This window comes from Oncorhynchus mykiss, chromosome 18, assembly GCF_057628025.1.
Source record: "Oncorhynchus mykiss isolate SJ-2025 chromosome 18, ASM5762802v1, whole genome shotgun sequence".
NCBI lineage: Eukaryota > Metazoa > Chordata > Actinopteri > Salmoniformes > Salmonidae > Oncorhynchus > Oncorhynchus mykiss.
In genome coordinates, this window is record NC_143039.1 from 54221088 (window position 1) to 54248654 (window position 27567).

General features: G+C 41.9%; 1 protein-coding gene across 2 annotated transcripts in view; it reads left to right on the forward strand.

The window, feature by feature from the left end:
- Positions 1–27567, forward strand: part of khdrbs3 (KH domain containing, RNA binding, signal transduction associated 3) — a 141589-nt gene that overhangs the window by 102790 nt on the left and 11232 nt on the right. For both annotated transcript variants that reach the window (XM_036952942.2, XM_021572248.3), the window contains exons 4-7: positions 1488–1634; positions 2788–2930; positions 3564–3741; positions 22768–22850. In XM_036952942.2, coding sequence (XP_036808837.1) covers positions 1488–1634; positions 2788–2930; positions 3564–3741; positions 22768–22850 — 551 coding nt within the window. The remainder of the gene's footprint in view (positions 1–1487; positions 1635–2787; positions 2931–3563; positions 3742–22767; positions 22851–27567) is intronic.

Consider the following 27567-nt stretch of genomic DNA (forward strand, 5'->3'; position numbering starts at 1 on the left):
TAATCTCCTGCCATGGCCTGCTGAGCACATATAGGAAGACAGTGTGTGTGTGTGTGTGTGTGTGTGTGTGTGTGTGTGTGTGTGTGTGTGTGTGTGTGTGTGCGTGTGCGTGTGCGTGTGCGTGTGTGTGTGTGTGTGTGTGTGTATGTGTGTGTATGTGTGTGTGCGTGTGCGTGCGTGCGTGTCATTGATGTCTCTTCGGCAGATCCATCAGTAGAGGCAGACAGTATGCACAGAGGAGCCTCTTCCTCGTAAAACACAGATTTATGGGGGAAATTAGCATCTCATCAACATACCACAGGTTTAAAACAAGGTTATTTATAATTACATGACAGACTCTGCCTTACATGATGCTTCTAGAGGACGGAATGTGTGTGAGTTGCAAGATTCCACTTGAGGAAGGAAGTTCTCAATAGCTAGCAGCATAGAGGAACACCACTAGAGAAGAGGTGAGAAGGATTTTGTTCTACTAGACAAGTCAGTTAATTAAGAACACATTCTTATTTACAATGCTTGCCTACTTGTAAAGCCCCCCCGGCCTAACCCTCCCCTAAACCGGACAACGCTGGGCCAGTTGTGCGCCGCCCTATGGGACTCCCGATCATGATTGGTTGTGATACAGCCCGGGCTCGAACCCGGGTCTGTAGTGACACCTCTAGCACTGCCTTAGACCGCTGCACCACTCGGGAGATGTTGTCGGCTATGCTGTAGTTTTACTTAGGGTTTGCTGTCCTATTTTGGCCCTTCAATTACATATTGCCTCTTTCTGTCTGGATGAGATGGCCCATTGAGATTTTGGTTCCTATTTACACTATACTATGTAATGTATTACATGTACAGTATAGAGTTGTGTACTCCTTTATGGCATTAGAGGTTTGATCAGTATTGTGATTGTATTACAATTAGGGCTGTCGAACAATGAAAAAAATGTAATTAAGTTAATCGCAGGATTTGCTGTGTTTAATCTCAAATAAACACAACTTCTGAATTTGCTCAAATTGAGCAGTAATTTCAGATTTTTTATTAAAAAAAACATTACACGAATATTGACGTCTTGATTTTGTCCAAAGTAACAGTTAGCAAAATCTGGTAAATTGATAAAGCACAGATTCTTTAACCTCAATGTCAACTTGTTTTGACATCCCCCGGAAGTTTTTATCTGTACAGGTTGTTTGGATTGTTCAGTATATTCTGAATGCGTTCGGACAATGCGATCACAATCAAAAAAAATGTGTCCACTTACATTTTTAAAAGTGAACTAGAGTCAACTGATTAACTCCGACAGCCCTAAATATAGTACGTTTAAATTCAATAATCAAGTCAAACAGATTTGCTGGATCAGTCTTGCTGATCCTGTGTGGATTCAATAAACCGTGAGGTGTAATTGAAGTGACATTATAATAGGCCAAGTTAAAGCACGTTCTGACAACGTCTGGTGTTAAAAAAAGGGCTCTATAAATACATTTGATTGTTTTTTGTTCCACCAGGAGGAAGAGCTACGGAAGAGCGGAGAGGCCAAATATCAGCACCTGAACGAGGACCTCCATGTCCTCATAGAAGTGTTCGCTCCCCCTGCAGAGGCCTACAACAGGATGGGTCACGCACTGGAGGAGATCAAGAAGTTTCTCATACCTGTACGTACTGACGACTACACACACATTACTGTTACCCTGTCCTCGTTTTATTTTATCCAACATATGAACAAAATATATCAGCTAGCTAGTCAATCAATCAATCAAATGTATTTATCAAGCCCTTTTACATCAGCGGAGGTCACAAAGTGCTGTCCAGAAACCCAGCCAAAAGCACCAAACAGATAGCAATGCAGGTGTACATCAGCTACTCTGCTTCTTTTGTGCAACATGTGATTATACTCTGTGTCAGTGTCTGCATTGAACACCCAGATAGTAGAGTAAAGGTTATACAGGAAGTAGCAAGTGGCAGAATTCTGGTCCAGTCCAGTCACAATCCCTCTGCTTCTACAAGCTAGCCAGCTGAAGTAGTTGAACCACTATCCCACTCTGTCTGATTGGATGCACGTCCCTCTGAGGGAAGGGAAGTCATGGGGATAACTGACTAAGCTGAATAAGAGAGTAACACAGTCAGACAGGAAGCACTCAGCACAGCCTAAACCTCTCTGGGACGCCCATACATCACGTTTATTTACTCTTACTCCATGTATTATGGATGTGACTGATCTGTCCCATGCTATTATGGAAGAATAGTATGATCTCTCCATCACATGTTGATATGTTTGATCGTTCCAGTCTCACTCCGAGCCATGATGATTTATTTCCGGTCATGAATGACGTCTTTAAATTTCCCTTACAAACACACAGAGATGTGTTGATATGGAGGAGACACAAGACAATCGTCTCCATGGCAGCATGATTAAATGCTGATTTCCATATTAATTGCTACGTTCCATTGAGTGGTGAATACAACTGTATGTGATGAGAAAGCACACACACAGAGAGAGAGACGATTGTGTGTGACGATAAAAAGCCAAATGGGGTTCCTGGGTTTTATCAACGGGGGATCAGGAGTGTGTTGCTCTGCCTGAGGAGCAGCGGTCACAGCAGCATCATGACACGCATGAGCGCATGCACACACACACACGCACGCACACACACACACACACACACACACACACACTGCTTGGTCACAGAAGCACTGTATAGTACATTAATTAGACATTCCTACAGGGCTGTAACCCTGGAGATAAAGCACGCCATTTAATATGCTGTAATTAAAAGGGTATGTGTGCTTGTTTGTGTGTGTGTGCAGGATTACAATGATGAGATCCGACAGGCGCAGCTGCAGGAGCTGACGTACCTGAATGGTGGCTCAGAGGATGCCAAGGTGCCAGCGGTGAGGGGCAAGCTGCCTGCAGCACGGGGTAGAGGGACACCTGCCCCAGGACCCATCAGGTACCTACTGCCAATGTGTGTGTGTGGGGGGGGGTACACCATCTGACCCAAATGATACACAATACAACTTTGAGAACTATTGACATTCAAAGACATGTTTGTATGAATCTGTCCTGCTGTATTCTCTTTATGATGTAACTCCCCAGATGACTTAGGATAATACTCAAATAGTCATCTCCATTATAATACTTTAAAGTATGCACGCTGTGTGGCTCTCGCTGTGTGGTTCTACTAAATGCAAAGTATATTTGTGTTTATAAAAGGAAACATCAGATGAAGAGATAAACCAGGTCACAGAGAAGGGATGTGTGTATGTTAGTGTGTGTGTAGATGTTTGTATTGCTCTGAGAGGGATTATAATTGGATCTGTTTTAAATTAGACAGTAAATAGCATTTAGCATGCCTAATGTAGGTGAGAGAAGAAAGAACAACTAGAGGCAGTGTGGTGGACAGTCAGTCAGATGCATAAACCACATACTCACTACCGATAATGTGATTATGTCTGAATTGCAGAGGTATCCTGCTGACAATTTACTGGTCCACTTAAGCCATAGGGCTCTGGTCAAAACAGTGCACTACATAGAGTGATATTTGAGACCCTACCTATAATTCCCTGCTTGTCCTGTGTGGTAGGAGTCGAGGAGGTGTGCCCCCTCCCCACGCAGCTGTCCCCCGTGGAGCAGCACCGAGAGGGGCACCCCCTAGCCGGGTACCATCCGCCCGAGGGAGGGGTGTGCCAGCACAAAGAACACGAGGGGCTCCCCCGCGGAGACCACCGCCTCCCGTAGTACAAGACACATATGGGGAATATGTGAGTATTTACACAGTAAGAGGGAAACGTGTTCATGCATGTACGCTGGCACACACACACACACACACACACACACACTGTGTCTGCATACAGATACATCCTCCTAGTATTATCAAAACTGAGAAGGGATTTTACTGGTAGCTGCTATGGTAATCTTGGCATGCTAGTTTACCTGTTGTTTCTGGAGGGAGCCCATATGAACAGCTGGCAGTGATAGAATATATTAACTCCAGAGTCAGACCCTTTGGACACATGCCAAAGAGGACTCCCTCCTTCCGTCTACCTCCCACCTTACTGTCACAGCAGGCTCCTCAGGGACGCTGCACCAACCCAGCATATTTAGTAGAGAGGATGACGGGAGGAGAGGAGGGGTAGGAGAGGACAAGTACCCTGCCAGTCCATAGCTAACCACATCTGACAGGTTTATATGGAGGTCTGCAGTTAGAATGGGTGGAGGTCGTAGAGAATGACTGGTAAAGAGCCTCGGCTGGACCATCTGCTTCACATCATTGTCACAGTGGTAAACTGGCTCCACAGACAGACAGACACACACCTGCACCTGGGGATCCGGTAGAGAGAGCACTGCAGACATCTGGCTGATGATAAATCTTCACCATATCGCTGTGAATTACAGACTGAATGAGCTCCACTACTCTCCATCGTTGTAGAGGGTTGGTAGTACACACAACTACTGTTCTGTTGTCACCATTGAGTGATGCTAACAAATAGTTTATTGTAGTTTTCTATTAAATTACTGCTGAGGAGGAGATGCATTTCTTGCTCATACTTGATGCCTCATTCTTCCAGTTTTTACCTCGTCTACAGACAGTCTGGCTCAGCCAAAGGACTTGAAGCCATGTTCTGTTTATCCAGCATGTTTTTAGAGAAGTTAACATGACAATGTATCACCTACTGCAGGTGTCCCCAATTACATTCAGCCGCGGGCCGATTTTTTCTTGAGTGGAAGGTCGGGGGGCCGGAACATAGTTATACATTATTTGTAGACTGCAGACTGACCTCAAGAAGCCCAAACAGATATAGTTTTTGACAAAAACAGAATCATTTCTAACCTTGATTACATTGTGATATGATCACATATACCTCTCAATTTATTAGGGATATGCGTGTCTCCTTACAAGGACAATATCTAGATACATGGGCTCCGATACGATACAGAAACAATACTTTTAGTTTGAAACGATTCGATGCAATTTGTTAACATTAGCATACTACATCTTGTTGAACTTCCATCCTCTCAGGCCAGGAGTACAAAGTATGAATTTATGGTTGGATCAAAATTGCCGTTATAATCATTGGCTAGTACGGAGAATTAAGTAAAACCAGATGAATGAAAAATCCCTAGCGCCATCCACGGCCAATTTAGGACACTTTTAGCTAGCTAGCCACTGGAGGACAACAACACAATGAGATGAAACAATTCAATTTGTTTATGTTAGTTACATATTGCTCTCAATGTGATGTGATAGGAGTGAAGCCAAACACAAACTGGCTTCCCATTAAACTTTTTTTTGGTATGCCAGGACCATTCATAGTTGATCTCACTCAGTTTCTCTCAACACTGATTGGCTATTATTTTAAACTTTTTTTATCAAGGGAGGCCAAATGCTCGCTGGCTTCCCTTGCGTTCAATGGTACGGGCGGCAAAAATGTCATACTCTTTTTGACCAGATAGATGGCCTACATATACAGACAGAGGGACCCTGTTTTGCCCGCTCCGATGCATTCTCCGGTGAGATACAAAAATAATGCTGAAGGTGACACACAGATGTAGCCTACGAATATTAAAACAGGGAAGGGGTAGGCCTACCTCTCATTGGTGCGAGCAGCTGCTTCTCCCGCACTGTGCACACAATTATCTGACTTGTAGATCAATGTCATACTCGGTTACATGCACAAAGTTCGATAGGCTGAAGGAGAGGATGAATCGATTCAATCAGAACAGATTAGAGGTATTTTCAGAACAAGGCAGAAACAGATCAAATTAGTAAAAAACTGGTGATTTGTAACATTTTAATCGGTTTTCTTACCAATGCATGCTTCATTTGGATCAATTTGGGCTACCGGGTGGGCAAATAAATTCACCCGTGGACCGAATTTGGTCCGTGGGCCACCTATTGGGGAACCCTGACCTACTGTATTGAGCATTCTGGAGTTAGGATGTTTTTGTTTTGGTAATTCAATTATTTTCAGAATTCAGTGGCTTTACTGTGCCTCTCTCTATTATCAGTGATTCGATAATAACAGTAAGTAGCGATATCAGATTATTGGCGAATCTAATTTGTATAAAACTAAATTATGAATGAGATTATTTGCCTAGCAGTCTGATTACACAATACAGTAATTGCATCCAAATCTCATTCCAGATATTTCATAGGGCACACAAACACACTCGTGCAAGCACAAACACACACACACTCACAAGGCCATAAGGAACCTGTTACTGACCTGCCTTTCAGCCCATTGGCCAGTAATAGGATTGTGGTTATTCTGCCTGTTACCCATTTCTTAACATTCACTAGGAATCAGAAATACTTGTCATTTCAATTTGGGCTGATAATGAGAAAGGTGTGGATAAAGAATTTTACGATCCCCATTAGCTGTAGCAAAAGCAGCAGCTACTCTTCCTGGGGTCCACACAAAACATGAAAAATGACATAATACAGATCATTAGACAAGAACATCTCAAGGACAGAACTACATACATTTTTAAAAAGGCACACGTAGTCTAAATACAGTTGAAGTCGGAAGTTTGCATACACCTTAGCCAAATACATTTAAACTCAGTTTTTCACAATTCCTGACATTTAATCCTTGTAAAAAAAATCCCTGTTTTAGGTCATTGAGGATCACCACTTTATTTTAAGAATTTGAAATGTCAGAATAAGAGAGAATGATGAGTAGAGAGAATGATTTATTTCAGCTTTTATTTCTTTCATCACATTCCCAGTGGGTCAGAAGTTTACAAACACTCAATTAGGATTTGGTAGCATTGCCTTTAAATTGTTTAACTTGGGTCAAACGTTTTGGGTAGCCTTTCACAAGCTTCCCACAATAAATTGGGTGAATTTTGGCCCATTCCTCCTGACAGAGCTGGTTTGAGACAGGTTTGTAGGCCTCCTTGCTCACACACACTTTTTCTGTTCTGCCCACAAATTTTCTATGGGATTGAGGTCAGGGATTTGTGATGGCCACTCCAAAACCTTGACTTAAAGCCATTTTGCCACAACTTTGGAAGTATGCATGGGGTCATTGTCCATTTGGAAGACTAATTTGCAACCAAGCTTTAGCTTCGTGACTGATGTCTTTAGATGTTGCTTCAGTATATCCACATAATTGTCCGTCCTCATGATGCCATCTATTTTGTGAAGTGTACAAGTCCCTCCTGCAGCCAAGCACCCCCATAACATGATGCTGCCACCCCCGTGCTTCACGGTTGAGATGGTTCTCGTCTGCTTGCAAGCCTCCCTCTTTTTCCTCCAAACATAATGATGGTCATTAGGGCCAAACAGTTATATATTTTGTTTCATCTGACCAGAGGACATTTCTCCAAAAAGTACGATCTTTGTCCCCATGTGCAGTTGCAAACCGTAGTCTGACTTTTTTATAGCGGTTTTGGAGTAGTGGCTTCTTCCTTGCTGAGCGGCGTTTCAGGTTATATCGATATAGGACTGGTTCTACTGTGGATTTAGATACTTTTGTACCTGTTTCCTCCAGCATCTTCACAAGGTCCTTTGCTCACTATCAGAAAAATAACAACGAGACTAAGCGAAACAGTCCTGTAAGGTGCAAACACTACACAGAAATTAACTACCCACAAAAACCATGTGGGGAAAAGCTACCTAAGTATGGTTCCCAATCAGAGACAACGATAGACAGCTGTCCCTGACTGAGAACCATACCCGGCCAAAACAAAGAAATACAAAAACATAGAAAAAATAACTTAGAATGCCCACCCAAATCACACCCTGACCAAACCAAAATAGAGACATAAAAAGCTCTACGGTCAGGGCGTGACACAAATAGGCACTGAGTTTGAAGGTAGGCCTTGAAATACATCCACAGGTACACCTCCAATTTACTCAAATGAGGTCAATTAGCCTATCAGAAGCTTCTAAAGCCATGACATCCTTTTCCGGAATTTTCCAAGCTGTTTAAAGGCACAGTCAACAGTGAATTTTAAGTAAAATAATCTGTCTGTAAACAATTGTTGGAAAAATGACTTGTGTCATGCACAAAGTAGATGTCCTAACAAACTTGCCCAAACTATAGTTTGTTAACTATATAGTTTGACTCCAACCTAAGTGTATATAAACTTCCAACTTCAACTGTATCAATGTATGCAAGCAAACTGTCAAATAGGGGAGAAGCGTTGTGTCACGAGGTGTTTCTTTATCTGTTATTTGAGGTTTGCTGTTTATTTGAGCAATATGAGATGGAAGGAAGTTCCATGCAATAAGGGCTCTATATAATACTGTACGTTTTCTTGAATTTGTTCTGGATTTGGGGACTATGAAAAGACCCATAGTGGCATGTCTGGTGGGATAAGTGTGTGTGTCAGAGCTGTGTGTAAGTTGACTATGCAAACAATTTGGGATTTTCAACGCAATGATGTTTCTTACAAAAAGAAGAAGTGATGCAGTCAGTCTCTCCTCAACTCTTAGCCAAGAGAGACTTGTCACGCCCTGACTCTAGATTGCTTTGTGGGTTTCTATTTTTAGTTTGGTCAGTGTGTGATGTGGGTGGGTATTCTATGTTGTAGGTCTAGGTTTTCTTTTTCTATGTGTTTGGCCTGTTATGGTTCTCAATCAGAGGCAGCTGTCTATCGTTGTCTCTGATTGAGAGCCATACTTAGGTAGCCTGTTTTCCCGTTTTGAGTTGTGGGTGATTATTTTCTGTTTAGTGTTTTTGTTGAACCTTGCAGAACTGTTAGTTTATCGGTTTGTTGTTTTTGTTCCAGTATTCATCTTTATTAAAAGTCATTATGAATATGTACCACGCTGCAGTTTGGTCCTCTTCTCCTTCTCCCAACGACAATCGCTACAAGACTGGCATGCATAGTATTTATATCAGCCTTCTGATTACAATGAAGAGCAAAACATGCCGCTCTATTCTGAGCCAGCTGCAGCTTAACTAGGTCTTTCCTTGCAGCACTGGACCACACGACTGGACAATAATCAAGATTACACAAAACTAGAGCCTTCAGAACATGCTTTTTGGAGTCTGGTGTCAAAAAATCAGAGCATCTCTTTATTACGGCTAGACCTCTTCCCATCTTTACAACCATTGAATCTATATGTTTTGACCATGATAGTTTACAATCTAAGGTAACGGCAAGTAATTTAGTCTCCTCAACTTGTTCAACAGCCACACCATTAATTTCCAATTTCAGCTGAGGTCTAGCACTTAAGGAATGATTTGTATCAAATGCAATGCTCTTAGTTTTAGAGATGTTCAGGACCGGTTTATTACTGGCCACCCATTCCAAAACAGACTGCAAGTCTTTGTTAAGGGTTTCAGTGACTTCATTAGCTGTGGTTGCTGATGCGTATACGGTTGAATCATCAGCATACATGGACACACATGCTTTGTTTAATACCAGTGCAGGTCATTGGTAAAAATAGAAAAGTGTAGAGGGCCTATTTCATACCATCCTTACTTCCTGTCCATGCAGTGTGGTGCAGGCCTTGGTCGCATCACATGCCTCGGACTCAAACACATGAGTTCCATCAGAGCGGAGAGTGTCTGCCTTCCATTCCTTGTTAAAATTGTGCACTATATATGTGATAGGGGCTTTTTGGGACTTAAGTAGTGTGTCATGTTAAGCAGACAAACACTTAGTGCCTTCAGAAAGTATTCACACCCCTTGACTTTTTCCACATTTCCAAATTGTATTGTGGTACAGCCTGATAATCGGCCAGATGCACTACTCTCTGTAGTGCCTTGTGGTCGGATGCCAAACAGTTGCCATACCAAGCGTTGATGTAACCAGTCAAGATGCTCTGAATGTTGCAGATGTAGAACTTTTTGAGGATCTGAGGACCAATGCTGAATCTTTTCAGCCTCCTGAAGGGGAAGAGGTGTTGTCGTGCCCTATATACAACTGTGTTGATGTGTGTGGACCATGACAGTTCTCTAGTGATGTGGACACTGAGGAACTTGAAGCTCTCAACCTGTTCCACAATACACCCAGTCACTACAAAGATACAGGCGTCCTTCCTAACTCAGTTACCGGAGAGGAAGGAAACTGCTCAGGGATTTCCCCATGAGGGAATCCCCATAAATTACAGAGTGAAACATGCATCCTGTTTGCAATAAGGCACTAAAGTAATACTGCCAAAGTTTACAAATTAATTAACTTTTTGTCCTGAATGCAAAGTGTTATATTTGGGGCCAGTCCAACTCAACACATCACTGAGTCCAACTCTTCCTATTTTCGAGCATGGTGGGGCCTGCGTAATGTTATGGGTATGCTTGTCGGTCGGCAAAGACTAGGAAGTTTTTTTTAGGATACAAATCCTAAAGGAAAACTTGGTTCAGTCTGCTTTCCAACAGACACTGGGAGACAAGTTCACCTTTCAGCAGGACAATAACCTAAAACACAAGGCCAAATATACACTGGAGTTGCTTACCAAAACAACATTGAATGTTCCTGTGGCCTAGTCACAATTTTAACTTAAGTCGGCTTGAAATGACTGTCTCGCAATGATCAACAACCAACTTGACGAAGCTTGAAGAATTTTTTTAATAAAATGGGCAAATATTGTACAATCAAGGTGCGCAAAGTTCTTAGAGACTTACCCAGAAAGACTCACAGGTATACATGTATTGACTCAGGGGGTTGATTACTTATCTAATCAAGATATATTAGTGTTTTATTTTCCATTCTTAAAAAAAAACACAAAACAATAATTATTCCACTTTGTGTAGATCATTAGACAAAAAAATGACAATGAAATATATTTTAATCCCACTTTGTAACACAACAAAATGTGGAAAAAGTGACTACTTTCTGAAGGCGCTGTACAACCAACATAATGGCTAAAAACCACATCTGGTAGAATAAGATAAACAAGCAGCATGATCCTTTTGGGTGGTGAGGGGCAGAGCAGTGTGTGTGTGTGTGTGTGTGTGTGTATATGTGTGTGTGTGTGTGTGTGTGTGTGTGTGTGTGTGTGTGTGTGTGTGTGTGTGTGTGTGTGTGTGTGTGTGTGTGTGTGGCGCAATACAAGTGGGTTAGTCTTGTTTATGATAATTCCCCCAGACTATTCTCCTCTATGCTGTATGTTAGGAGCCAGGGTGTGTGCATGTGTTTGAAGCTAGACCACACCCTTCATGCTGACACTGTAAAGAGAAGACAAGTGTGATATTATAGCTGACAACAGTGTAATGCTCCTGAATACAGTATAATGTGTATAAGTACAGGTTACATACAATACAAACATTATATTGCTCCATGAAAAGGTTTATCACTTTGCATTATATTGGCTTTATTCTCTGGATTGGTGACAGTGATTTTCATAACATAATGTCGTGGGCAGAGCATGCACGCTTTCCTTACAAAGCACACCAAAAACAGGTTTCAAAAGTAGACATTTCTGTTATAAAACAGATGGCTGTGACATAATGATCATGAGAAAAAGTTGTTCATGCAGGTAGGGTAGGGTATTCATTTGAGCCAGTTCGCGACAGCAGGAAAATGTTAATTATTATGTTGATTATAATTCATTTACATTTTTGTTGGGGTTTAAACATTTTTTTATAAGGGAAAATCGAGTCTGATATTTGGAAATGGGAAATTAGTATTTTTAAACCTCATATACACTACAAGTTTAACATTTCCTGCAACAGGGTGGTCAATTTAAGATCCTACATCTGTACTGTATAGCTTAACCATGCCATTTATTTGTTTTTAAATATACAATGAGTGTACAAAACATCTTTCCATGACGTAGACTGACCAGATAAATCCAGGTGAAAGCTATGATCCTGTAACGGCTGTTGGAAGGAGAGGACCAAGGTGCAGCGTGGTATGTGTCCATATTTATTTAATGAACACAGAAATAACAAAAATAACAAAGCGAACGACCGAAACAGTTCTGGCTGGTGCAGACACACAACAGAAAACAATCACCCACCACTCAAAATAGGAAAACAGGCTACCTAAGTATGGTTGTCAATCAGAGAACTCCAGCCGCGGACAGGTCTGTGTGGGCATCTGTCCGCGGTGGCGGCTCTGGCGCGGGATGTGGACCCCACTCCACCATAGTCTTGGCCCACTTAAGTGGCGCCTTCAGAGCGGCGACCCTTGCCGCCGACCTCGGACTGGGGACCCTTGCAGCGGGCCCCGAATAGACGGGAGACTCCGGCAGCGCCGGAGGGAAGGGCGACTCCGGCAGTTCCTGACTGACGGGCGGCTCTGGCAGTTCCTGACTGACGGGCGGCTCTGGCAGCTCCTGACTGACGGGCGGCTCTGGCAGCTCCTGACTGACGGGCGGCTCTGGCAGCTCCTGACAGACGGGTGGCTCTGGCAGCTCCAGACAGGCGGGAGAACCTGGAGCCGCTGCTCATCTTTCGCTGCCTTCAGCTCTGTCTTGGGGCGGCGATATTCCCCAGCCTGTGCCCAGGGTCTCTTGCCGTCCAATATCTCCTCCCAAGTCCAGGAGTCCAGAACCCTCTGCTCCTGGTTACCACGCTGCTTGGTCCTTTCTTGGTGGGTGATTCTGTAATGGCTGTTGGAAGGAGAGGACCACGCTGCACCTTGGTCCTCTCCTTCCAACAGCCGGTACAGATCCCTTATTGATGTCACCTCTTAACTTCACTTCAATCAGTATAGATGAAGGGGAGGAGACAGAAGGATTTTTAAGCCTTGAGAGAATTATTTTATTTTTCATTTATTTACATTTTTTATTTAACCTTTATTTAACAAGGCAAGTCAGTTAAGAACAAATTATTATTTACAATGATGGCCTACACCAGCCAATCCCGGACGACGCTGGGACAATTGTGCGCCGCCCTATAGGAATCCCAATCACAGTCGGTTGTGATACAGCCTGGATTCAAACCACGGGTGTCTGTAGTGACACCTCTAGCACTGAGATGCAGTGCGTTAGACTGCTGCGCCATTCGGGAGCCCAAATTGAGACATGGGTTTTGTATGTGTGTCATTCAAAGGGTGAATGGGCAAGACAAAATATTTAAGTGCCATTCAGTAGTCGGTGCTATGCACAACGGTTTGAGTTTGACAAGAACTGCAACACTGCTGGGTTTTTCACACTCAACAGTTTCCTTTGTGGGTCCACCACCCAAAGGACATTCAGACAACTTGACACAACTGTGAGTCAACATGGGCCAGCATCCCTGTGGAACACTTTTGACGCCTTGCCCTGACGAATTAAGGCTGTTCTGAGGGCAAAAGGGGGGAAAGGGGGTGCAGCTCAATATTAGAAAAGTGTTCCTAATATTTTGTACACTCATTGTAGGTTCAAAGTGGCATAAATCCCACTTGAAATCACGATGAAAATAATGGGTGTATAATGTCTAACTCTCATGGAGATGCTATGGCGGTGTGAGACTCCAAACCTCCCCTCTGTATTTCAGCAGCATCCCTCCCTATCTGTTCCTCTGATCCAGCGGGTGTATTGTAGAGCACAGTAAAGCGTCTGTGATACTGTTGTTGGAACATGCAGTTCCAGAGCCTCTGTTAGTCTCTTTGGCCTATGAGGGCAACCCTTATCTTTTAACAACATGCATCTCAGCCCTCCTCTGGCATACAAATGAAAGACTCACTTAGGAGCTGTTTCTCTGCTCTCGCCCTCTCGCTCTCTCGATTTGCTTTCTCTGTCTGCTGTCTCTATCTCTGTCCTCTCTCTTCTGCTCCCGTTCTCTTCTGTCTGCTCCCCTCTGTCTCTGCTCCATCCATCCCTTTCTGACATGTTAATCCTATTTGAACTTGGAAATGTAGCCATCTTGTATTAGTCCTCAAGTTACTGAGTTACTGAGTTACTGAGCTGTGCTATCAGTGCTTTGCAAGAGGTGAAACAAAGGTATGTGACTACCATTACCAATCGCAATCAAGTTTCTGACTGAAAAGCCGTTCAAATTTGCCAAAGGCCCATCTCTCTAAAGAAAAGTCCAGCTAACATAATAAAAGTTGTTGCTAACCTGCGAGCATGCTTAGTAAAACAGTCATGTTCTGGGTTCAGTTCTCCCCTAACTCACTGGAGCTGGTAAGTTAAACGACAATAACATGACATTGTTAGGCTTTAATGTGCATTTAAAGTGGCACTGAACAACACGGAGTAACAACACTGAGATGAGGAAGGACAGCACCCTGATAGAGTTGGGTCTGAGAGAGAGGAATTAAAGCGCCATTACATGGTAAGGGACAGCAGCCTTCAAATAGATTGTCAACCATACATGTAGCCTTCCCGCTAAGGGCTTGTATTACTAACATGTCTGTCATCCATGGTTATGTTAAAGATAAGATAATGCCTTTATCATCCCTGTGGGGACATCTTGGTTGCAGTACAGTATATTCAGTGCATTCAGAAAGTATTCAGACCCCTTCCTTTTATCCACATTTTGTTAAGTTACAGCCTTATTCTAAAACGGATTTAAAAAATATATACGGACAAAGCAAAAACTGTTTTTCTTTTAATGGTTGCAAATGTATTACAAATAAAAAACAGAAATATCTTTCCTATGAGACTCGGAATTGAGCTCAGGTGCATCCTGTTTCCATTGATCTTCCTTGAGATGTTTTTTTCCAAATTCATTGAAGTCCACCTTTGGTAAAATCAATTGATTGGATGTGATTTGGAAATGCAGACACCAGTCTATATAAGGTCCCACAGTTGACAGTGCATGTCAGAGCAAAAACCAAGCCATGAGATCCAAGGAATTGTCTGTAGAGTTCCAAGACAGGATTGCGTCGAGGCACAGATTTGGGGAAGGGTACCAACATTTCTTTGCAGCATTGAAGGTCCCTAAGAACACAGTGGCCTCCGTCATTCTTAAATGGAAGAAGTTTGGAACCACCTAGACTCTTCCTAGAGCTGGCTGCCCGGCCAAACTGAGCAATCAGGGGAGAAGGGCCTTGGTCAGGGAGGTTACCAAGAACCTGATGGTCACTCTGAGAGAGCTCCAGAGTTCCTCTGTGGGGATGGGAGAACCTTCCAGAAGGACAACAGTCTCTGTAGCACCCCACAAATCAGGCCTTTATGATAAAATGGCCAGACGGAAGCCACTCCTCAGTAAAAGGCACCTAAAGGACTCTCAGACCATGAGAAATAAGATTCTCTAGTCTGATGAAATCAAGATTGAGCTCTTTGACCTAAATGCCAAGTGTCACGTCTGGAGGAAACCTGGCACCATCCCTACGGTGGATCATGGTGGTGTTTTTCAGCAGCAGAGACTGGGAGACTAGTCAGGATCGAGGGAAAGATGAATGGAGAGATCAGAGAGATCCTTGATGAAAACCTGCTCCAGAACGCTCAGGACCTCATGACTGGGGCAAATGTTTATCTTTCAACAGGACAACAACGCCAAGCACACAGCGAAAACAACGCAGGAGTGGCTTTGGGACAAGTCTCTGAATGTCCTTGAGTGGTCCAGCCAGAGCCTGGACTTGAACTTAGCCAAACATCTCTGGAGAGACCTAAAAATACCTCCCCATCCAACCTGACAGAGCTTGAGGTGATCTGCAGAGAAGAATGGCAGAAACTCCCGAAATATAGGTGTACCAAGCTTGTAGCGTCATACCCAAGAAGACTTGAGGCTGTAATCGCTGTCCAAGGAGCTTCAACAAATTACTGAGTAAAGGTTCTGAATCATGTAAATATATATATTTTTATTTTTATACATTTGCAAAAATGTATAAAATCCTGTTTTTGTTTCGTCATTATGGGGAATTGTGTCTAGATTTATGAGAGGGGTAAAAACGATTTAATCCATTTTAGAATAAGGCTGTAACATAACAAAATTTGCAAAAAGTCAAGGGGTCTGAATACTTTCCAAATGTACTGAATACACTGAGTGTGCAAAACATTAAGAACACCTTCCTAATATTGAGTCAACCCAACCTTTTTGCCCTCAGAACAGCCTCAAATAGTCGGGTCATGGACCCAATATTAAGAATGTGTTCTTAATGTTTTGCACACTCAGTGTATTCAGTACATTTGGTGTCGAAAACGATCATGAAAAACACAGCAGTGTTGCAGTTCTTGACACAAACTGGTGCGCCTGGCAACTGTACTACCAAACCCCATTCAAAGGCACTTAAATTGTTTGTCTTGCCCATTCACCCTCTGAGAAGCACACACACAATCCAGGTCTCAATTGTCTCAAGACTTAAAACCTTTCTGGGAACGGGGGCAGTATTGAGTAGTTTGCATGAATATGGTGCCCTATGTAAACTGCCTGTCACTCAGGCCCAGAAGTTAGGATACGCATTTGCATGGTAGTATTGGATAGAAAACATTCTAAAGTTCCAAAACTGTTAAAATAATGTCTGTGAGTATAACAGAACTGATAAGGCAGGAGGAAAATCCATCCAGGAAATGCTATTATTTTGAAATGGCTGATTTTCCATTGAAAGTCTATCCACCATACAAAGACTTATGACCCAGTTCACGATCCCTATGGCTTCCACGACATGTGGCCAGTCTTTAGGCATTGTTTCAGGCTTTTACTCTGAAAAATGAGGGAGAAACACCACTTTCAATGAGTGGATAGTGGAAATTTCCAGAGATGTTTGCTGTGCGTGTCCAGGAGTGTGCCTTTCTTGTTGTTCCTTTTCTATTGATGGAGATATTGTCCGGTTGAAATATTATTGATTATTTATGACAAAAACAACCTGAGGATTGATTATAAACATCGTTTGACATGTTTCTACGAACTTTTATGATACTTTATGGATTTTCCGTCTGCCTGCTGTGACCATGCTTTGTGCCAATGGGTTACTGAACAAAACGCACCAACAAAACTGAGGTTTTTGGACATAAAGAGACACTTAATCGAACAAAACAAACATTTATTGTGTAACATGGAGTCTTGTGAGTGTAAAAATCCTTCTTTAACCGGTCTTCTCCCTTCATCTGCACTGATTGAAATCAATAAGGGATCATAGCTTTGATTTGGATTCACCTGGTCAGTCTATGTTATGGAAAGAGCAGGTGTTCTTATTGTTTTGTACACTTAGTGTATGAAAACGCATAATCAGGCATAGACATGTACTGACAATAAATGCAGGTAGAAAAGGTGCAGTTCCTGAGAGATCAAGGATTAATCTGTACACTATATACACTATACACATCAGTACAAGCAGTCAACTACAGTGTTAATGGTACCAGCCTTCTTATCCTACTGGTGGTTGGGTTTCATTCCACTGGGACAAAGGATTGTCTTGTTCTACTCCTTTTGTGCCCCGGTGCCCTGTAACGCTATACTTAGAGGTAGAGCTCAAACTCCTGGTAAAGAGGATGTCTGGGGTGCATCAATACCTTGTGCGCCTTTTGTGAGGGCTCTCTTGTCATAAATGACCTCCAGACCCGTCTGCTTGACCCCCAGCACCTTACTAAGTTGCAGAGTTAACTTTTTGTTGTTGCATATTTCTCTGACATGCTACATGTTATGGAAAAAACAAGTGCTTGGGTTTGTCTGCTCTATAGATCCATTTAGTTTCAGTCGTAATCAGATTACATTATAACCAAAACCATGTTATGATCAGCTACATGGGGTCAGGACATATTAAGATTAGTAATGTAATGCCGAGAGGACATATTTAAAAATGGCTCTACGCAACGGAGTAGAACATGAGGATTCCTCAGCAATGACCTTATTACTGTGTCTGACAGAGAAAGAGATGATTCCATAATGTTATTCATTATGTGAATATACTGTAAATGCTATTCATTAAGCATGTTGCACAGTATTTGTTTTCTCAATGTTGTTGCAACTGACTAATCAAAAGATGATATGGACAATAACTTTTCTGTGTCATTGTATCATGTATCATGCGCTCATCGTGCAGGCATGTATTTCAGATACAAATAATATTTGTATAGATTCTTGAACTGGATTAGTGAATCAAGTTGCTGTGAATATTTTCCACTGTTTCATTATTTATGGACTAGAAAATGATTTTTATTTCTGGGCTGACTCTCTTCCGCTTGAACAAAAACTGTGTTCTCTCTCCGATCTAGGATCATCTCCTTCTCGCTTTTCATACTCAACTGAGACTAATTTATTTGATAAGTGAGGCTAGCTGCTGTATGCATACTTGATCAGCCACAGCTACATGGTTTTACTTTTGACCATTTTGCTGAGATTTTCTATAATTTAATATTAATAGACTGATGGATGCTGTCAGAAAGTATTCACACCACTTTACTTTGTTCACATTTTATTGTGTTACAGCCTGTTTTTAAAACTGATTAAATTCAGATTTTTTTGTTGGTCTCCGGCCTACACACAGTAGCTGTAATGTCGAAGTGGAATTATGATTTTTGACATTTTTACAAATTAATAAAAATGAAAAGCTAAAATGTATTGAGTCAATAAGTATTCAACCCTTTTGTCATGGCAAGACTAAATACTTTGAGAAACATTTTGCTTAACAAGTCACGTAAGATGCATGGACTCAGTAATAGTGTTCAACATGATATTTTTGCAATAATAATATTTAACATAATTTTTGAATGACTACCTCATCTCTGTAGTGGGGTTGAATATTTTCCTGGTATTCTACAATTGTTCCATCCCGAGAATATATCACTGGATTTGATTAGAGCTTTGATCAGCATGAACATTCCAACCTGAAGCTACCTGAGCCTGATGAGACATATATTAAACTGCACATAACGCATGACACTACACAACACTAAAATATACATGAATTGCTCTATAACGGTGACAAACGGTGCTCACAAATGGCCTACCTAAAGCTGTCCCAACAGCAGTCCCATAATATTACCACTGCTACACCTGGCTATCAGTGGAGCATTGTCTGGCAGCGAAACAGTTAATTCAGCAACATTTACTGCCTTTAAAAAAAAACATCGCTGTTAAGGCTGACTTGCTTAAATAAATGTGGATTCTAATGACATTTAAGATGTACAAACTATGGCATAAGGGGATGACAAGCCGATAAGAGGCAATCCGTAATTTCGATGAAGACATTAATGAGTGAGTTAGGATGGACACAGTCAGTATAACTATTTGTTTAGCACTTTTGAAATGTACCGTGACAGAATTCAGAACATGGGCATAACACGGTGCCTGACCAGTACGATGCCCTCTCTCTCCACGGTAAGCGCGGGGAGTTGGCGCAGGTCTCCTACCTGCCTTAGCCACACTCCCCGTGTGCCTCCCCCAATACATTTTTGGGGCTGCCTCTCTGGCTTCCATGATCGTCATGCCAACTCCATACGCCAGTATCCCTCCTCACACTTCCCCAGAGAATCCCAGGCGGGCTCCGGCACTCTCCCTGGGTCGACCGACCACCTGTCTATCTCCTCCCAAGTAGTGACATAGTCCAGATCTCGTTCCCATGTCCAGGAGTCCTGATATCGCTTCCTCTCCTGCTGCTGCCCGTTACCACGCTGCTTAGTCCTATGGTGGTGGATGATTCTGTAACGATTGTCTTCGTTAGAAAGAGAGGAGGACCAAAATGCAGCGTGATGACTATCCATTTTTTAATCGGATACTTAAACAACGTACAAAAACAATGAACCGACAAAAAAAGAACGAAGACGAAACTGTCCCATAACGTGAATACCAACACAGGAACACTGGAAACAGGAACAATCACCCACACCCCACAATAAAAAAACAGGCTACCTAAATATGGTTCCCAATCAGAGACAACGACTAACACCTGCCTCTGATTGAGAACCATATCAGGCCAAACACATAGAAACAGACAAACTAGACATACAACATAGAATGCCCACTCATATCACAGCCTGACCAAACAAAACATAGAAACAAACAACGCAAACTATGGTCAGAGTGTGACACTTTCACGATTTGCCCAAATGTACCTGGGTGACTTCACACTAAATGTCCTGTAGCTCGCTCATACTTCAAGTTATCCGTCTGAAACGTTGCACATACACTGCTTCCATCTTGTGTACACCATCAGAATTCTCTTGCATTTCAAAGATGGTGGTAGAATTATTATAATTTTTTTGTTGTTGTATTTTCTTCTACCAGATCTATTGTGTTATATTCTCCTACATTCAGTTCACATTTCCACAAACTTCAAAGTGTTTCCTTTCAAATGGTTTGAAGAATATACATATCCTTGCATTAGGGCCTGAGCTACAGGCAGTTAGATTTGGGTATGTCATTTAGGAGAAAATTGAAAAAAAGGGGGCTATCTTAACTTTTGGCAACAATTACAGCATTGAGTCTTCTAGGGTATGATGCTACAAGCTTGGCACAGAGTTTCTTCCATTGTTGTCTGCAGATCCTCTAACGCTCTGTCGGAATGTTGCTGCAAAGCTATTTTCAAGTCTCTCCAGAGATGTTCGATTGGGTTCAAGTCCGGGTTCTGGCTGGGCCACTCTAGGACATTCTAGGACATTCAGAGACATGTTCCAAAGCCACTCCTACGTTGTCTGTGTGCTTAGGGTCATTGTCCTATTGAATCTTTGTCCCCAGTCTGAGGTCCTGAGTGCTCTGGAGCAGGCTTTCATCAAGGATCTCTCTTTACTATGCTTTGTTAATCTTTTACTTGTTCCTGACTAGTCTCCCAGTCCCTGCCAATAAAAAAACATCCCTACAGCACGATGCTGCCACCACCATGCTTCACTGTAGGTTCTGATGTCTTTGAGCTCTACGGACAATTCCTTCGTCCTCATGGCTTGGTTTTTGCTGTGACATGCACTGTCAACCTTATATAGACAGGTGTGTCTTTCTAAATCATGTGCCATCAATTGAATTTACCACAGGTGGACTCCAATGAAGTTGTAGAAACATCTCAAGGATGATCAATGGAAACAGGATGCACCTGAGATCAATTTCGAGTCTCATGAATACTTATGTAAAAACCTGATGAGGAAAAAAAGGAATTTAATCAATTTTAGAATAAGGCTGTAACGTAACAAAATGTGGAAAAAGAGAAGTGGTCTGAATATTTTCCGAAGGCACTGTACAGTACATGTCTGTCATTGTACAACCCCATGCCATGATTAAATAGAGAACAAACACACCAATAATTTCTTTAAAGAATTAAAGCTAAATACCAATATTTCTAAAAATGTATATAAAGCATTTTGGAATGAAATTTCAAATTTGAATCATATATATTATATCGCTATGTATCCTATTTATAGGATAAATAGCCTTTTGATGCCACATTCAAACATTGTATAATGACAGTCAATAATACACCATCCACCAACAAACCACCATGACACACCAGTGATCTAACATGGTAATAATGATGTTGAGACTGTGGTGATTAGGAAGCCAGAGGCCAGGGAACTCTATTTGTAACAGAGCGTACCTCCCAATTGGCACCCTATACCCCATATAGTGCACTGCTTAGGAAGGAATAGGGTGACATTTGGGACGGACACAGATTCACACAGCCACAGCACCAGCCCAACTTTGATTCACTTTATTTTCCATCATCGTACACAATTAGTTAGTAAGTTAGCTTCCTCGGGATTAAAGATAAAAGAGTGGATTCAAATAGTGTCATTTGGCAGAAGCATGTTTCTAATCACGCATTTAGCGGCCTTCATAATAACATGGAGAATGGAGATGATGATGAGTATGTTGTCTCTCTCTCGCACACATTCTCTCTCGCTGTAATTCTCACAGTTCATGCATGCAAATCACCCAGATGGAATTAGTGGTGGAGGGTTGGGGGGGGGGGGGGGGGGGGGGGGTGAGGGTAGTGAGGGATGTGTCATGAGGGGTCCACATCTTTGTGGAACATAAGTCCCATTTATCCCAAATTAGGATGGGTGCGGCTGTGAGCCCCTTTGATGTTCCTCTAGGCAGGGGGCTAGGGGGCTGGGGGGTGTTGAAGGGGATGAGTAGGGGGAGGAGAGGTGGTAGTGCTGGAGCACAAGCAGATGGTGATGAAATGGACTCATACACACCCATACACATACACACATACACACGTACACACATACACACATATACACAAGGATAGAGCTACATGGAACAGTGGTACATCCACTATCCTTCTCCTATGTTCACAATTGAGAAATAATGTATCTGATTTGAGATCAGTAAATATTTTCGATGTCAGAGTAGTTTGAAACGGTAGAAAAATCTATGTGTGGGGTGGTGTCTTCAGATCAATGACAGTTAACAAATGCATAAAATAAACATTTACACATTAAATACATTTGAAATGACAGAATAATACTGATGTAGGATCTTAATTTGAGACAGTTTGCTACGGCAGGAAAAGAATCATGCAGCAACGGGAAATGTGACTTTCCATTTTTCATTAGGGCAAATCAAGTCTGACATTTTAAAGTGGAAATGACAAACTTTAGAAGCCTTTTTAAACCTTGAATATTCTGCAAATGTGCATTTCCTGCTTTGCAGGAAAATTCTCAGCAACAAAAGAGTGGTTACATTAAGATCCTACATCTGTACATCTGTGCTGATCTTTAATTGATTACAGCTGCATCCAGCTGTTGGTAATGATCGGTTGGGGAACAATTCACATTTAGGGATCTGAAGAATTGCTTTTGACATACTTCCAGGAATTAACAGAGGTTTACAGCATGGTTGATGAATAGTACAGTTCTAAAGTAGGTAGTACAGTTCTAACTATAGGTAGAAACACACTATGTTATAACCAAATGAAGTGACCTGGACTGACTGACCAGTCCCATGGCAGACAAGGGATTTCATCTTCCTCTTCTGATTTATCCTCAAATCTTTTCATAGGTGGTAGCAGAGCGCAGAATAATGAAATTGTGGTGATGTTAATACATGTTCTTTATGTATTTTATCCTCTCTTTCTATCTCCAGGAATATGATGATGGATACGGGACAGCTTACGATGACCAGGGTTATGACTCCTACGACACTAGTTACAGCAATCAAGGACAGAAGTAAGAGTCCGTTTCCTGTTTCTCAGGGCTGTACCTAAATGTATTCTCCGGGTCTCCTTGTCATCCTAACCCGTGTTTTAGCAAGACAAAACTGTAGATATAGTACATATTATTGGTGTACACCCTTATTCTTTATTAGTTAAATAGGGGGTTAAAGTATCCGTGGGTGGGCAAATCAAGTGGACCCTATAAGGATCTGTCTTAATAAAAAAATACATTAAGTTTGTCAGAGGTTGTTGGCAGTATATTGCATCAATGCTTTACATCAGATTAACCTGTTAGCATGCTAGTTCTCCATTAGCAGCTTGTGAACCTACACATCAGATTAGCATGCTAGTTCTCCATTAGCATCCCTATACGTCAGCATATTAGCATGGTAGTTCTCCATGTCACAGCATGTGAACTAGAGGTCTTCACAAATCGGGTCGGATCCTGCTCGTTGGCCACGGGCTTGGAATCTGTGTGAACATTTGTGAAATACACACCAGATCTGAAATTATATTTGAAGAGATTAGTTCCTAAACAACAGAAATGCAAATTGCACTCAATAACATTTTATATTTACAGTTTGTTCTCTTAAATTATTGTCAGGGGGTCGGTCCCCTTTCATCAAGCCAAATATGTCAATATCATTTTGTGACAAAACGACATATTTGCTTCATGAAAACCAGCTACTGCGCACTTCACATGATGCGGGGTGAAATGGGCAATATGCCTACTTGTTGTGGGTGAGGAGGAGGACGCAGCAGAAAAGAATGATAGTCTGTATAAAGTAAGTTTCTGAAAAATGGAGTTGTTCCTAACTGAAGTGAAGAAGAAACGGAATGAAAGCGAGCACAGGGTGGAAAAACCGACAGGCAAATCGTCTGTATTCGCCTCATTGATGCACATTGTGGATACGGAAGGGAAAATGTCACCCATATTTTCAGGACCTGAGATATTTAATTGAATTGTTTTATTTATTAAATGTACTCGTTTATTTAGGCTATTCAATTTATTTGTTTAGGCTTGGCATATTTAGTAGGCTGCTTTGCAATTTTTTGGGGGTATTTTCTTTATTTAAAATAACAGTTTGTTACCTAATGTTGAATGACTCGAGTCAAGTGTGATGTAAGATGTGTGACTCATTGAGGTGCTAGACTGATAGCGCTAGGCTTATCTGCAGAAAATATTGCATTTCCTAATGTTGAAAGGCTGCCGATTTCTTGATTGTGTATGGCATGGATAAGTATAAGAAATATCAGGAAAACTTTCCCCTTCAATTATGAGTATTTTATTAACTCTCCGGGTGGTAGCCGTGAATGACTTTTCTATCCAACCCACATCCAAACCAATCTCAGGCTGTATTGGCGAATTCTGTAGGCCTAGAGGATTATGTACATTTAATTTAGGATTAAAAAAAATTGGTGCTGTTATAAAGAGTTGGATCTGAGTTATAGAAATAGCCTACCAAAATAGGGAATACTAACCTAGAAATACAAATCCCAATTGTTGGAAATGACACGGAATATAAATAGGAGACTCCATCCTTCTGTAGCCAATTCCAAATTGCAAATCATGCTTGCTGATCAGACTGTTGCCTACCTTTAGTCTCAATCAATGTTTATCAAAACAGTTAAATTGGCTGGATTGTAATGTTGCTCAGTAAAATAATTAGCTGCTCTCAGTCTTGCAAGCGATGGTCGTCACAAATAAAAATCATCCTGCTCAAATATTTGGTCAACAAAAATAAGGAAAACATTTCTGAAAATGAAATCTCCATCTAACTATAGGGATGTCATTATGAAAACAGCATCCATCTGTCGGTAATGATCGGCTGGGGAACAATTCACATTTAGGGATTAGAATGACTTTTGATATCATTCCAAGAATCAACTGAGATACAAAAACATTTAATAGAAAGAAACGAGGTCATGAATATTATAGTTCTGAAGGAGAAGGAGATAGTTCTGAATTATAGATACTGTAGAGAAACATCCTTTACATCATGCCCAACAGAAATGAAACAACCTCTAATAGATTGAACTCTAATGGAACATATGGAGGGGCGACCAGAACAGCCAGGAATGAACAGTGCACGACTTAGTGCCAACATGGAAGAACCAGTTTGGGGGCTCAGAGTGAGATTGAGGGGAAACAAGCTTTGAACTAAATAATGTTGATAGATGTCTTTCTATTGTAACTTCTCAATCTGATGTCCTGTCATGAAGTATTTTAACCATAATGCCACAGTTTGACTAATACCAGTGGATCCCTTGTGCTAATATTTTTTATTCCTATTTTCATGTGTCAGGCCATTGTTGCCTCATGAAGCCCAAATGGCTGTTTGGTTGTTTGGATCTATGTAACAGCAACAGAAGACCCTGCAGCTACATGGCTGTTTGGTGTCCTATAGCTCTATGCAATACAAACCAGGGGTTGGAACCGGGTCAGGGAACAGAACCAACATTTTTCGAGGAACAGAATCAGAACCGGGAACAAAAGTGATCTATACTGTTCTGGAACATGGGAACCAGTTATTAAAATGATGTTATGTTACAGGCATTTAAGTTCCATGTTTTTATTTAAATTCTGGTGCCACTCTGCACACACAAGCTTGTTAGCTAGCTAGCTAGCTCTAGTGCAACGTTAAGCCAACTCTCGGAAGTTCAAAGACATTCAAAGTTCCTTCATAGAAACCGTTCCTCTGTAGGTATAATTCTGTGGGCCTAATTCAGATTATACATGTCATAAGATGCCCAGCACTTCAAGTCAAGCCTCCTACTCCACCCTCTCTCGTTCTCTCCCACCTCACAAAATTTCACTTGTCTCTCCAATGCACCTAAACAACTATAACCCAATTGGTCACGTAATCTAATGATTTTTATTTTATTTCACATGTTTAAAAAGGAACAGAAAGGAACAATATAAACCGGTACTTTTTGGGGGTTCGAACTGGTTCAGAACTATTTTTTGCTAGTCGGAACAGTGGAAGGGAACCACAACAAATAATGGTTCTGTTCAGAATGAAACGATTGGGAAATAATGTCCATTCCAACCCCTGATAGAAACAGAAGACCCTGCAACTAAACGCACAGAATTGATTTTCTCATATCAAGGGAGTGATCACCCTCACCATGTCACTTAAGGTCAAAGGACTTTGCTATGGCACGTTGGCTTGTTTGCTGCCATCTCTCTCTTTTATCGGTCATGCATCAGGGATGCTTCCCAAATGACACCATATTCCCTATATAGCGCATTACTTTTGACTCTGCTCAAAAGTAGTACACTAAATAGGGAATAGGGCACCATTTGGGATGCATCCCTGCTGTTGTCACACCATCTTCCCTCCTCTCCTTTATTCTGTATGTTCTGCTTGCATGGGCAGTTTCAAAGAGGGCCTGATTGTTGCAGCACTTAAGATGTCAAAAATCGCATTAGTGGCAGCTGTAACGGGGGTAAAGGAGAGAGAAAAAAAGAACATATTAGGCTGTCCCATGCTTTGTGAGGAGGGATGGTTGATGTTTTCTTTTGTGGCCGTGTCAGGATATATGTCGCCAAGGCCAGGCAGCCTACATCTCTCACACACTCTCTCTCTTGGGATGGCAGGTAGCCTGGCTGTTAACAGCATTGGGCCAGTAACCAAAAGTTTGCTGGTTCGAACACCTCAGCAGAAAAAATATTGTTTTGCCGAACTGCCCTTGAGCAAGACAGTTAACCCCCAACAACAACTGCTACCCGGGCGCTGATGACGTGGACATTGTTTAAGGCATCCCCCTGCGGAGGGGTTGTGTTAAATGTGGAAGATATATATTTTTTAATGCGTTCAGTTATGCAACTGACTAGGGCCCATGTGTCAATCTCATTCCACGCAGGGTGTCTGCAGGTTAGCGTGTCTGCAGGTTTTTGCTCCTTCCTTGGACTTGATTAGTAAAGGTAACTGATTAGTAACTGATTAGTAAAGAACTCCCCTCACCTTGTTGTCTGGGTCTTAATTGAAAAACCAGAAGACACTAGTCCCTCCATGGAATGAGTTTGACACCCGTGCCTTAGGGCCAGAGTCTCTGCCCTAAGAGAGGCAGAAGGAGTCACTGGGGTTAGGCTGGCCCTGAGCCCTGGTGTCTATCTGCAGCCATGTGGTGAATAATCACAGAGGCTTAAGGCAGAAGAAAAATGGAGTCCATCATGTAGAGGTGGGGTGTGTGTGTGCTTGGTTTGGTGTGTGTGTGTGTGCTTGGTGGGGTGTGCTCGGCTCTGTTCTGCCCAGAGGCATGATGCTAGACTCAAAGAGATTTTGAGATCTGTTGTCTGGTTAGAAATGGTGTGCGTCCCAAATGGCACCCTATTCCCATTATAGTGCACTACTTTTGATCAGGGCCCATATGGTAGTAGTGCAAAAGTAGTGCACTATATGGAATAGGGTGTCATTTGAGACACTCACTTAGGCTGACTAATGGGCTACCAGACTTTACAGCGTCTTCCTCCTGAGACACACTAGTCAGTTTATTTACTTATTTTTGTTGACTTATTTAAGTCTCAGAACTGCCTAGAACGTTTTTTTTTTGTTGAGCGTAGGTTGTTTATCATCTACATGATCATGTACATCTCTTGCAATTTCTTAGAACATGACAGTGTGTTGTTTAAAGTGTAGTCGGATGATTGCAACCAGCCTGCTTTTTATACTCTCAGAATGTGTTTTTACTCTCAGTCTGTATTTGTAAATATGTACAGTACACTG